This window comes from Macaca mulatta, chromosome 8, assembly GCF_049350105.2.
Source record: "Macaca mulatta isolate MMU2019108-1 chromosome 8, T2T-MMU8v2.0, whole genome shotgun sequence".
In the NCBI taxonomy this organism is placed as follows: domain Eukaryota; kingdom Metazoa; phylum Chordata; class Mammalia; order Primates; family Cercopithecidae; genus Macaca; species Macaca mulatta.
Window position 1 is genome coordinate 29,726,666 of NC_133413.1, and position 13,072 is coordinate 29,739,737.

Below are 13,072 nucleotides of genomic sequence, written 5' to 3' on the forward strand. Positions count from 1 at the left end.
CACTATCCCCACGGCCAGCCTCCAACAAGAAGTGCCGTCTCTCCTCCCCTCCTCCCACCTCTCACCCTCCATTGAAGGAGGAAGTTCTGTAAGGGTCTTGGAGCTTGTCCTGGGCCTCACACTTCACTGTCTTCATTTACTCAATAAGGGCCCAAGGGCAGCCCTGACTGGGTTCAGGGGTGCTGGCTCTCCCTTCCTTTCTCATCTCTTCCCACCTTCCCCCTCCTCCCTGCCTGGCCCCAACCCTCCCTCTTCCTCTCCCATTTCACTCCTGCAGAGAGGAGAACCAAAGATGCAGCAAAACCCTTTAGAAACAGATCAAATATGGCTTGAATTTCCCCAAGTCAAGCTCATCATTTTCCTCTCTGAAATGAAGGAAAGAGGGGAAAAAATCAAATTGGAAGCCCGCAAGCTTTGAAATCCCTGGCTTCATCTCAACACTCTACTCTGCCTGGGTTCCTCATGTTCCAGCCCCCAATCTGGCAGCCAGGAATGAAGACGGACCCAGAGAACTCGGCAATCAGGTGTAGATGGTGAATGCTTTGCCATATTTAGACTTCAAGAACCCCTCTGTTCATCCATCCATCCATTCATTCATTCATCCATTTATTCATTCATCTATCCGTCCATTAATCCATCCATTCATCCATGCATCCATGCATCCATCCGTTCATCCCTTCATCCATCCATCCATTCATCAATCCATTTATTCATTCATTCATCTATCCATTCATTCATTCATCCATCCATTCATCCATCCCTTCATTCGTTCATCCATTCATCCACCAATCCATCCATCCATTCATTCATCCATTTATTCATTCATTCATCCGTTCATCCATCCATCCATCCATCCATCTATCCATCCATCCCTTCATTCACTCATCCATCCATCCATCCCTTCATTCATTCATTCATCCATCCATTCACCCATCCATCCATTCATGTATCCCTCCCTTCATCCATCCATCCATTCATCCATTTATTCATTCATTCATCTATCCATTCATTCATTCATTCATCCATTCATCCATCAATTCATCCATCCCTTCATTCATCCATCCATCCATTCATCCATTCATCCATTTATTCATCCATCCATCCATTTATCCATCCATCCATCCTTCCCTTCATTCATCCATCCATTCACTCATCCATCCGTCCCTTCATTCATCCATCCATTCATTCATCCATTCATCCATTCATTCATCCATTCATCCATTCTTCCATTCATTCAAAAAATCCCTAGTGAGCACCTACTGCGTTGTGGGTTTGGGAGACATCAATAAACAAAATAGAGATGCCTGCTGTGGTCCAGCCTATATTCTTGCCATGGGGAACAGATAATGAATGATACATGTAAATAAGGAGACTACTGAGTCAAGAGGAAGTCAGACCATGGAAGAAAGGAAAAAAGAGTCAGGGAAAGGGGGATGGAAACTCAGGCCTTCGAGAAGATGAGAGCTGAGCAAAGTCCTAGGGGAGGAGAGCATGGACCAAGCGGGACAGGGCAGTGATGCACGCTGGGGGACGCCAGGGGAGCACCCTTTTAAGGGGAGAAGCCCCAGGTGAGTGAACCAGAGGTTCCCTGCCAAGGTTGGGGCAGCGAAGAGGGGAGAGGCACGGGACCTCCTGGGCACATTGTCAGCACCCAAGTTTTCACTCCTGCTGAAGTGGGAGCCACAGCCATGCTTTGCCCAGCATAGCGTCATATTCTGACTTGGGGTTGAAAAGGGCCACATCCCTAATGCAATGGCCAGGTCCGATTTTACACACAGAATTTTAGAAGCAGATAGGACCTCAGAGATACCCCCCTGCATCCTCATTTGGCAGACGAGTACACCGAGGCCCACAGAGGGTCACATGCCCAGGAGGCGCGAGTCAGCCTGGACTCCACACCTCTCATCCTCTGCTGCCTGCCCTGTACCTGGGCCCTAGCATCAGGGAACCCTGGGACAGGACATGGCTAGCATGGCTCTCAAAGTGCCCTCTGACAGAGCTCCCCACACCAGAGGGGCCCAGAAGGCGTAGTGGCTAGGGTTGCTGTTAATTTTCAGTCCTTCTGGTCCAAATGAACTTTTCTTTAAAAAAATCTGGGGTTCAGAAAAAGGGAGAGTAAGATGAGGTACTGGGAAGAGGGTATGGTGGTCCCAGGGATATCTGACCCCTCCCACCCCTGAGGGCCCCCAGGCTGGCCCTGATGGTCCTCTCCAATCACCCAGTCTGTACCCAGTCTTTCTTGCCAAATCAAGCCCCTTTGCTGATGTGCCAGTGAGTACAGATGCCACCTTCCCCTTTGCTGATGGACTGATGGGAGCTCTGCATGGGGCCAGCACCCCAGGCCTTCTCTGCCCAAGTGGCATGAGCCTTACAGAAACCCTGACTCAACTTGGTGTCACACAACTAGGAATACCTTTCCCACCTCTTCTCTTAGACAATCTTATTCAGTCTTCCAGCCCTTTTCCAGAAGGCCCTCTGCCCGCCTGACTTCATTATTCACACACATTTTAGCCTACTTTATATTTTAGGCAGTTGTTCCCATGCCAGCCCCTTCTACTGGGATCATAAGCCCTTTGAGGGAAGAGACTGTTTTAATTTCTCTTTGGAGCATTCCTGGCTGCTCACCCTGGCCTGACACATCATGGATCCTCAGAGTATGTTTGTTGATTGGAATCTGGAAGAAGAGCCACCATGGTGGACAATCCTAGGGTGCGGTGAACAAGGGCATTGGTCAGAAGCCCAGATCTCCTCGTCTTCTCTGCCTGCAGAGACCCTCCCCGCTCCCTGCCTCTCTGAGCCACCATAGTTCTTTCCCTACGCTCAGTGCCTGGTGGGAGGAATACAGGGTTGGAGGAAGAGAGGAGTGGAGTCATTACTCTTCAGTAATTTCAAGAGGCAGTTGGCAGAGTGGAGCGAAACGAGAGAGGGAAAAGGCCTGTCTCTCCTTGGCCAGAAGTCTTTTTAAGGCTCTTCAGTAAGCTTCATTTTATTTCTCTTTGATGTGGGGGCAACGTTCTCCTCTCTGACATGTGCTGCGTGCAGCAAGAATTTATCAGTCATCTACTGGGTGCACAGGAGCCGGACTGATGGAAAAGCGCTCTGGGCTTCTCCAAAGGAAGCTGCATCACTCGGATCTCCAGGGTTTTAGCAAATAAGCAGCCCCTGAGATGCAGGGCCTTCTGAGTCACTGGCGTGGGGAGCCCTTTCTGTGGCAAGACCAGGGCCTTGCACCCACTGGCAGAATGAGCACCTTGGAGAGCGGTTTGCCCCTCACGAGTGCTTCAGGAAGTGGGTAGGAGGCCCCTCTCCTCACCTGAGAGGGTCTGCACTGACTGCCTCAGAGGCCCTTGCCTGACCCCAGTCTCACTCTCTCAGGAATAGAAGCATGGCCCTTGGAGTCAGGAGGCTCCGTGCTGGACCACCCTATGACTGATGGGCCATGTAATCTGTCCATCTGTAAAATGAGTACTCATCTTACTGACAGGTTTGTTGAAGTGAATGAATGAGAAAACCCATGGAAAAGACCTTTTAAAGCATAAAGTTCAATATATGCACTATTACATGAGGAGGTCACAAACACTCAAAGGCAATGCCAAGGTTGGGTGGGGGCAGGGCTCCCTCCCCACCCCCGGGCCAGATCTTGTGCCCCAAGTCTGAGCCAGCTGCACTCACCATCCTCACACAAGTTCAGCTTGGACAGGCTCCTGCCATCAAAGGAATCCTCACAGATGGAGCTGGTGTCACAGTCGCTGACGGTGTGCAGGTACATGGCTTTGTTCTCCATCATGTCCTGCAACAGCTGCAGAGAAGGCAAGAGGGGAGGAGAGGGAAGACGAAGGCAGGGAGAGAGACAGAATCAACTGTAAGTGGAAACAGAAGCAAATGGACAGAACAAGGCACCCACCCCTGACCCTAAGCCTGAACACGGGAACCTCTGCTCATCACCAGGACCCAGGTGCCATCCTCCAGGTCCTTGGGACCATGATGCCCCCACCCACAGTTTCCTCAGGACTTCAGAAGACCAAGGCCCTTGGGCCTTTCTGATGGTAGGAGGTGTCCGTTCCTTTCAACAACTCTCAGGGAGGCTGGAATCCTGAGCTGGGGCCACTGTGGGTCACACTGGGTGGGGCCAGGAGGAGGGAACCCTGCCGACTCAAAATGTGACCTGCGAGCAGGTTCTGAGCCCTCAAAACCCGGGGCATGCCAGACAGACATGAGCTTCTGTTTTGTGTTGGAAATGAAGGAAGGAAAGGAAGACACGAAGGGGCATTCAGAGCGGGTACCGAGACCACTTGCAAACAAAGCTGAGCAGACCAGGACTGCTCCCAAATCCAATGGGGCTGGCATGTTGGAAGGAGCTTGGCTCAGTAGGACCACAGCAGGGATTCATCTACTGTGGTGGGGCCCGAGGAGCAGGGAGCCTCTGCGGGGACCCGCAGGCGCTAAGCATCTGGGCAGCTTTAGGCCAAGGGAGGGCTTCTGTCTGCATGGCCCCAGAGGCTGACTCACTGGGTCTCTGGGTCTACACCATGATGTTCCAGGGGCATATACATTGACTTAGGAGAATCCTATGCTCTTTGAAAGGAAACAGCCTGTTGACGCAACAATGTGTACAACCCGATCCCATTTTGTAAGAGATGCGCACATAAGGTGCGTGTGGAGGTAAGACGCTATGATGGCTCCGGGTGAGAAATGTATTACAGGACTCTGGCTGGAAGGGATTGTGGGGATTTAATATTTCTTTTTGCTTTCAGATTTTCTGGGTTTTCTGTGACGCATTTGCATTCCTTGTGTAATAAGAAGAATCTGTTTTTTAAGCCAAATTACAAAGTATTTACATCAATTACTTGATATTGTTTTTGTCACATAAATGCTCAGTGACTTCACAAATTATTCTCTACTTTCATCAAGGTTCCAGGCATGAGTTTATCTTGACCTTTGCCTCTGATGCTCTTTAACTATCTGGACATTTAAGCAAAAAAACAGCTTTTTTTTTTTGTTTAAATAATAAATCCTTTGGAAGATAAAAGCCCCATGAGGATGGGTCCCAGGCCCAGTATGGAGCAAACTCAACCCTTCGACCCAGAGGAGACTGGGAGGAGAGGATGCAGGGCTGGCAGGTGGCAGTGCGGGGACAATGCCTGTTGATTGAGAGATCAGTCAATCAGTTTCTCTTCAGAGGGAGGGTGGGCAAGGAGGTGTGGCAACTTTCATAAATAGACATAATCACGGAAGGAGGCTGGCTGGGTCGCCATGTAGCAGAGCAAAACATGAATTCCATATTTTGTTTCTTCCTTTTTTTTTCCGTTTTTTTTTTTCTTTTTCTTTCTTTCTTTCTTTTTTTCTTTTGAGACAGGGTCTCACTCTGTTGCCCAGGCTGGATGGCAGTGGTGCAATCTTGGCTCACTGCAACCTCCACCTCCCAGGCTCAAGTGCTCCTCCCAACTCAGCCTCCTGAGTAGCTGGGATTACAGACACATGCCACCATGTCCAGCTAATTTTTTGCAGAGATGGGGTTTCACCATGTTGGCCAAGCTGGTCTGGAACTCCTGGACTCAAGCAATCCACTGGCCTCAGCCTCCCAAAGTGCTGAGATTACAGATGTGAGCCACTGCACCCAGCTGAACCCTTTATTTTCATGACTTGAACTTGGCCGCCAGAGAGCTCTGACATTTGGGCTAAGAAGAGACCAGAACTGACCAGTCACTGTATACATGTCCTTCCAATGACCCAGGAGGGCTGGAGGCCTCTGATCTTAGCCCTTCTCTACATCCCCCACAATGGGCACACACATGCATGTGCACACACACAGCTATGGGGCTCCCAGTATCTGCAGGCCTCTCCTCCAGCCTATGGGAGGGATGGAACAGGGGGTGGTCCGAAGTTCTGCCAGGATCTCTCCTCCCTGCCCCAGACTCCACCCACTCTGGCTTCCCTGTGCTGCAGTGGTGTCCAGTTCATTGGGCTCCCAATTCCGGCCCTCCACCCAATGTCTCCACCCAGGGAGGGCCTCTAGGTGAGGCCCCGGGCAGCTCCAGCACTGCTAAACTGCAAGGCACTCTCCCTCATTTCATGAGCACTCTGTGCGGCACCCCTCCCTCTGGCGTCGCTCCTTGAGGGGCTGTGAAGCAGGAGGCTAAAGTCTCTTTTGCCTACAATAACCCTCCCTCTGCCAAAGGCAATAGCCTCTACTGCCCAGAGGCCACACAGAGCCAGACAGGGCGCTGCCCCTGGGGAGTGGAGGTGTGAGGCCCCACTGTCATTTCCACCTTCCTCCTTTTCTGGTTAGCTCCTGGGACGGGGCTGAAATGCACAACTTGTTAGCCAGAATGTGTTTGAAGGGTGGCCTGTCTCCTTCCTCCTCCCCACCCCTCAGCTGGTCCAGCAGGAGCCCCGGGGAGCTGCTGGGGAGAGGGGCCGGGGCCAATCGGGGCCAGATGTGAGTGCACAGGCTTGGAAAAGCTCAGACAACTCTACTCATGTTTGTTACTTGGAAATGAAACCTACGCATGTTCTGTCTGCCCAGGTTTTCTTGGGGGCTGTTTTTCTTTCTTGGGGGAGGGAGCAGACATTGGGACCCTCAGATCGCGGATCTTATTGTCTTTGGACCAAGTCTGTGCTCTAGAAGATGAAACTGACGGCAACTGCTCCTCCCAGGAGCACTGTGATGGGGGCAGGCTGATGGCATTTGCATTCCGTCACTCCCATTTTAAAGATAAGCCACCCCAAACCAAAGAGGCAAAAGAAGGAATGGATATCAGAGCGGGAAGAGGCCCTGGGCACAGTTTTCCCACACAGGGCACTGGCTCAGCTGTAGGGTTGCTTTGTCTGGGGATTGTATGTCAGGCTTTTTTGGTGACCCCTTTCTGGGCCCCAGATCAGGCAGAGAAGAGAATCCCACCTCACACTGCCAAACAGTGTACTCCAGTAGATGGGGATCCTGGGACTGAGGCGGGGCTCTGAGAGCTTGAAGCACATGAGCAAGATGTGGAAGCCACAGTGACCCGTGGATGAAGCCCAAGGAGCCTGGACCTCAACTGGCAACTCAAAGAGGGAGGTCTTGCTCTAACAGGGAGGGGACACCCTCTCCACTAACCTCTTGGCTGTCATGATTTACTTCCAGACAATTTCACCCAAGGCACTTAGAAGGGCAGGTTCAGGGCCAGGGATCTGCTTCTAGATTCTGCATTTTAGAGCTGGAAAAGACCTCATCCATCTGTGCCCTGCGGCCCTGTGCCCTGGGGCCATCTGTGCCCTGCAGGCCTGGCTCTCTGCAGGAACGCGGGGAGCACAGAAGCCAAGGGCTCCTATCCTAGCTCCTCTGTTTATTGGTTTCTTGGGGAACTTGGCTGAATCACCTGACCTTATTCAGCCTCAGGTGCATCACCTATAAAATGGGAAGGTTGGTATATGCTGGTCTCCCAGGGTCACTGTGAGCCTCCCATGAGATAATGCAGGTGGCATGATTTTATGAACAAGGTCACTCAGGGGAGCTGGTGGCAGAGTCTGATGAGAACAAGCACCCCCCAGCATCTTCTGACCCTGTCTGGCAGCCAGGTAGGGGGGTGTCCAGGTTCCCAAGGCCTCCCTCCTACCTAGCCAGTCCCAGAAACAAAGATGTTTGAAGTTCCCTTTGAAAAAGGCAATTGCAAATGCACTCCAGGGCTGATATCTGGACCCTGGCTCTTCAATCCTTCTCTGGACCTCAGAAGGACTCCGTTAATTTCTCCTCTGGGTAGCGCGAGCCTCACTTGCTGCTCCCAAGTCAGTTTCCCTGGGTACCAGCATCGAACTCTGCAGGCTTTACGGCTTTTCTTTGGATTACCTCACTTTAAACTCATCAAAACCAAGGAAAAAAATCACATGAGTGTGGCCCTTCTCCAGAGAGAGAATTGCTAAGTAGGTTTTAAATGTTTTCCTCCCCTAACTGTACTTAGTTAAGCTAAATCATAACCCAAAGCTGGACAGAGACAGATGTTTTAGAAATAACTTCTCCCCACATATATCCAACCACTGGCACATGCACACGCACAGACATGCACACACACACATGCGCGCACACACACGCACACACACGAAGCCACGGAGAGGAGCTGTCACCTGAGCCATCTGCACCCTGAGTAGGCTCTGGGACTGTGACGTGAGTCAGGTGGAGTTGTCACCAAGGCAATAGCTTCCCTCTGGCACCCCAAATGCAGGCTCACACTCTCTCCCGCCCAGGCAGTTGGATGAGGGCCCAGCGGATATCTGCGGGCCCAGCGGATATCTGCGGGCCCAGCTAGCAGGAACCTTCCCACCTGGAGAAGGCACCTTCAGGGTCTACGTCTGAAGCTTCCCAAACTCCATCCAGCTCATTCCAGTCTCCTCCAGCTGCCTTTGAGACAGCATGCCCAGATGATAGGACAAAATTAGTGCCAAGACTCACCTGAGTGCCTCTGGCTGAGGCTGTAGAGCCTTGTCCCCTCAGATCCTGGCATTCGCCATGGTGGCCGGAGAGCTGGCTGCCACCACGCTGAGACCCAGGCCGCCCCTCGGACCGCGTCCCCACAGCCAGTCAAATCCAGATGGAGTCATAGAAAGAGGCTGCAGGGGCGCCCAGGGACGAGTCTCAGAGCAGGACCACAGGGGCCACTTCTGCAGGAGGACCAGGTTAAGATGCAACCTGTGGCAGAGTGGGGGTCTGGGCCTGGGGGACCCCGAATGGGGGTGTGCGCCTGGGACTCCCTGTCCTTGGTGCCTGGCCCTGGGTAGCGACCAGGAGATGTCCTGAGGAGGCACCGGCAGCTCCTCTAGGTACTGCCTGAGATGCGAACTGCAGCTGCTCTCGCCGCCAGTCTGTATAAAACAAAGTTCTTGGAGCAGTTGCGGAGGCTTCTGCAGTGGGGTCTGGAATACGGCCCCCCTCCTGCGGCCAATCGTGGCATTACAGCCCCATGTTGGAACGTCCGCCGGGCCCAGAGCAGCGCGGTCAGCCTTGGCCTTGGGACTCCACCACCCCGGCCTAAAGGCCCTGCTCAAAATACTTTTTGGAAGGCTTCTGGGGGAGTGGCAGCTAGACCTGGCTTATGAACGACGCAAGAAAACCAGTCTTGTAAACTTATTTATAGGACAGAATTGGCATGGCTCAATTCATTCACCAAACTTGGCACAGAGTTACTTTATGTATTTTCCTGGAGTCACGTTCGTCCCCAAAGGACACGGATTGGCCACACTGGGGGTAGTCAGGAAAATGCCCCAGGGGGTTCCACGGAACTCAGCAGCAAACAGCGTTTCTGGCTCGTTAACGCTGCACAGGGGCTGCGGGATGCAGGATGTAGACTAGCTGGCTGTCCATAGCAACTAGGTCTGGGAGGGGGACCCAGGCACGAATAACCCTGAACCGGAGCATAATTGCTTACGTTTGAAAAAGGAGATCTAGGCCGGGTGCAGTGACTCACACCTGTGATCCCAGCACTTTGGGAGGCTGAGGTGGGAGGATCGCTTGAGCCCACCTGCAAGTTCAAGACCAGCCTGGGCAACACAGTAAGACCCCATCTCTAAAAAAAAAAAAAAAATTCTTTTTAAAGACGATCTAACCAGATGTGAAGGGAGCTGCTAAATTCAAATTGGGGTGGTAGTATCAGGGACATCAGAGAAATCCCCATAATGGTCCAGCCCGGGTGGCATAGTTAGGCTATGCAGATGGCCTCCAGAGGACAGCACTCTGAGGTAATGTTCATGAATGTGTTCCTGTTTGTTGGTGAAAAGTTCAGCCTCAAGACTCCAGGGTCAGACTTCGTACATGAGAAGTGTTTGCCAAAACTCGACTGTGTCACTGCAGCTGCCCGCCCACAGCTGAGTCAGAAACACCTTCCTCATTCTCAGTGACTGCCCCGCCTGACTGCCTGGGAAGCAGCTCCAACATCAAACTCCATTTTACAGAAAGAACAAATGAGAATTGTATCATTATGATAATAATACCAGGAGCGGAGGAGGAGAAGCAAAAGAAGAAGAAAACACTTTATAGCATATACCATGTGCTTCTTATATATTAGCTCATTGAACCTATTCAACAACCCCGTGAGGCAGGTACTGCTATTATGCTCATGTACAGAGACAGAGGACATGACTTGTCCAGGGTCTTGTAGCCAGTGAGTGGCAGAGCCAGGATTCAACCCTAGGCAGTGTGACTCTAGGGTCTATGCCCTTAACCTCTCTCCTGTACCACTGCCTCTCAAGGGGAAACAAACGTTTTTGTCCCCCATCAATTCACCAACATTTCTAGGAATGTAATCTTAAAAACTGCCAGAAATGTGATCAAAACATGATGTCCAACCAGCCTGGGCAACAGGACAAAACCCTGTCTCTACAAAAAAAAAAAAAAAAAAAAAAAAAATACAAACAATAGCTGGGTGTGGTGATGCACACCTGTAGTCCCAGGTGCTTGGGAGGCTGAGACGGGAGGATCAATTGAGCCCAGGAGTTTGAGGCTGCAGTGAGCTGTGATCACATCACTGCACTCCAGACTGGGTGACAGAACAAGACCCTGTCTTTAAAAAAAAAAAAAAAAAAAAAAGGTGATGTCCAAAGATCTTCCCTAAAAGGATGTGTATATTAGCAAGAAATGTGGTAGTTAGTGCTACGGACTAAATGTGTCACCCAAAATTCAGGCATTGGAAACGTAATCTCCATTGCAACAATGTTGGGAGGTGGGGCCTTTATGAGGGTATTTGAGTCATGAATGTATTCGGGATGCTGTAGAAAGGACTTGCAGGAGTGGGCTTGTTTGATCCTCTGCCTTTCTGCCATGTGGGGACTCCACGCTTGTCCTCGCTTGTCCTCCCACCTCCCTCCCTGTTAGAAGCACTGAGTCGTATTGCATGATAAGCACATACCACACACAATGTGTATATCGGTCTCCTGCTGACGGGGATTTGGGATGTTTCCAATCTTTACCTATTATGAATAAAGCTGCTGGAACAGGCAAAGGGAGATTTGACAGTGAAGTATTGGAATGACCTGGAGGGCTAGTTTTCTCGTGGGTGAGAGTCCTCCTGGCAGCTCTTAGCTCAGATACCTCCTTGCCACTAAAATCAGAATTGTCCCCAAAATGATTTGCTTCCATTCAATCACAGATGGCATTTGTAGTAGGCATTTCCACCCCTCAACGAGCTATCATGAAAATGTGATTGCCTTGATAGAGGAGGGCTGAATAGACTTCTAAAGTTGTTTCATCGATGACATCTCAGTGTTTAAAATGGAGGGACCAAGCTTTTTCAATTTGTTTTTTCTAGAGGTAGGATGTCGTTTTGTCACCCAGGTCGGAGTACAGAGGCACAATCATAGCTCACTGCAGTCTCAACCTCCCAGACTCAAGAGATCCTCCCACCTCAACCTCCTAAGTAGCTGGGGCTACAGGCATGTGCCACCACACCCAGCCAATTTTTTAAAATCCTTTGTAGAGATGAGGTCTCGCTATCTTGCCCAGGCTGGTCTCAAACTTCTGACCTCGAGTGATCCTCCCCGCTCCACCTGCCAAAGTGCTGGGATTACAGGTGTAAGCCACCATGCCCAGCCTCCATTTTTGAGTCTTATAAATGGTGCTGTTATGAACATTCATGTGCGTGTCTTCTGGGGAACATATGGATGCCATTCTCTTGGGCGTATTCCTGGGCATGGAATCGCTAGGGCATAGGGTGGCCCTGTGTTCAGCTTCAGTGGACATTGCCAAAGAGTCTCCCATGGTGGTTTATACCAGTTTATATCCAGCAGGGGCTGAAACTACACTTATTCCTTGTCCTCGTCAGTGTCAGTGATGTTTATTCCATTTTCCCTGCTCTGGTGCATTGTAGAGGTGCCATATTGTGGTTTTAATTTGCATATTCCTGATGACTCATGAAGTTGAGCACCTTTAATTATTTCATTAGGTCTGATTGTTGACTTGAACTCTGGGCCGGTTACACAGCAGGTCCTGCTCTATGGCTTGGGGTTGACGGTTCCATCTGCCTGGAGTGGTTCCCCCAGATGTTTGCACAACTAACTTCTTTGCCTGCTTCCCATCTCAAAGGTCACCTTCTTCATGCTGCTGAGCCCAGTGATTCTATTTTAAAATGCTACCCACAGGCCAGGCATGGTGGCTCATGCCTGCAATCCCAGCACTTTGGGAGGTCAAGGTGGGAGGATCACTTAAGGTCAGGAGTTTGAGACCAGCCTGGCCAACATAGTGAAACCCCATCTCTACTGAAAATATAAAAATTAGCTGGGTGCGGTAGCAGGCGCCTGTAGTCTCAGCTACTTGGGAGGCTGAGGTGGGAGAATCACTTGAACCAGGGAGGCAGAGGCTGCAGTGAGCCGAGATGGCGCCACTGCACTCCAGCCTGGGTGACAGAGAGAGACCCCATCTCAAACAAATAAATAAAATTGCTACGCACCCCTTGCCACTCTCAGTCCCCCTCACCCTGCTTGGTTTTGCTTACTGTCTGCTAGAACAGCAGCTCCAAAAAGGCAGCTCACTTGAGTGCTTCAAAATGCCTAGCAGGGTGCCTGGCGCACAGTACACGCTCAAGAAATATTGGTTGTGTGACAATCTGAGGAAACAGCATCAGGTACAGGGAATAGAAGGCTCAGAGGCCTCAGTATGGAAATACACTGCCCCGGAGGGGCAGAGAAAGGCCCGGTTGCCGGAGCACGGAGGATGCAGCGCCCAGAGACAGGAGGTAAGGGGAGAGGGAGGCCTGGGTCTTGCCCTGAGCACAGAGTGGGGCTGAGGCCACGCCCTTCTTTTTTGTCTCTCTCTTCTCCCAGGGAGCACAACAATCCTGTACTGTTTATATTTTTATTTGTTTCTTCTTCTTTTTTTTTTATTTTTTAAACATATTTCTTCATGCTATTTCTTGTTTAAACTTTTTTTTTTTTTTTTTTTTTTGAGACAGAGTCTTGCTCTGTCGCCCAGGCTGGAGCGCAGTGGCCGGATCTCGGCTCACTGCAAGCTCCGCCTCCCGGGTTTACGCCATTCTCCTGCCTCAGCCTCCCGAGTAGCTGGGGTGGTAAAATGCACATTGCAAAAAATTTGCCATCCTAACTTTTATTTATT

The 13,072-nt window shown here is 50.9% G+C and overlaps 1 protein-coding gene across 1 annotated transcript in view; it reads right to left on the reverse strand.

Moving 5' to 3' along the window:
- SCARA5 (scavenger receptor class A member 5) overlaps positions 1-9,147 on the reverse strand; it is a 121,448-nt gene extending 112,301 nt beyond the window's left edge. Inside the window, exons 1-2 of the mRNA XM_015145043.3 lie at positions 8,426-9,147; positions 3,673-3,799 (exon numbers count right to left, since the gene is read on the reverse strand). Coding sequence (XP_015000529.1) covers positions 3,673-3,787 — 115 coding nt within the window. The 5' untranslated portion in view covers positions 3,788-3,799; positions 8,426-9,147. The remainder of the gene's footprint in view (positions 1-3,672; positions 3,800-8,425) is intronic.
- Positions 9,148-13,072: the final 3,925 nt, after the last annotated feature.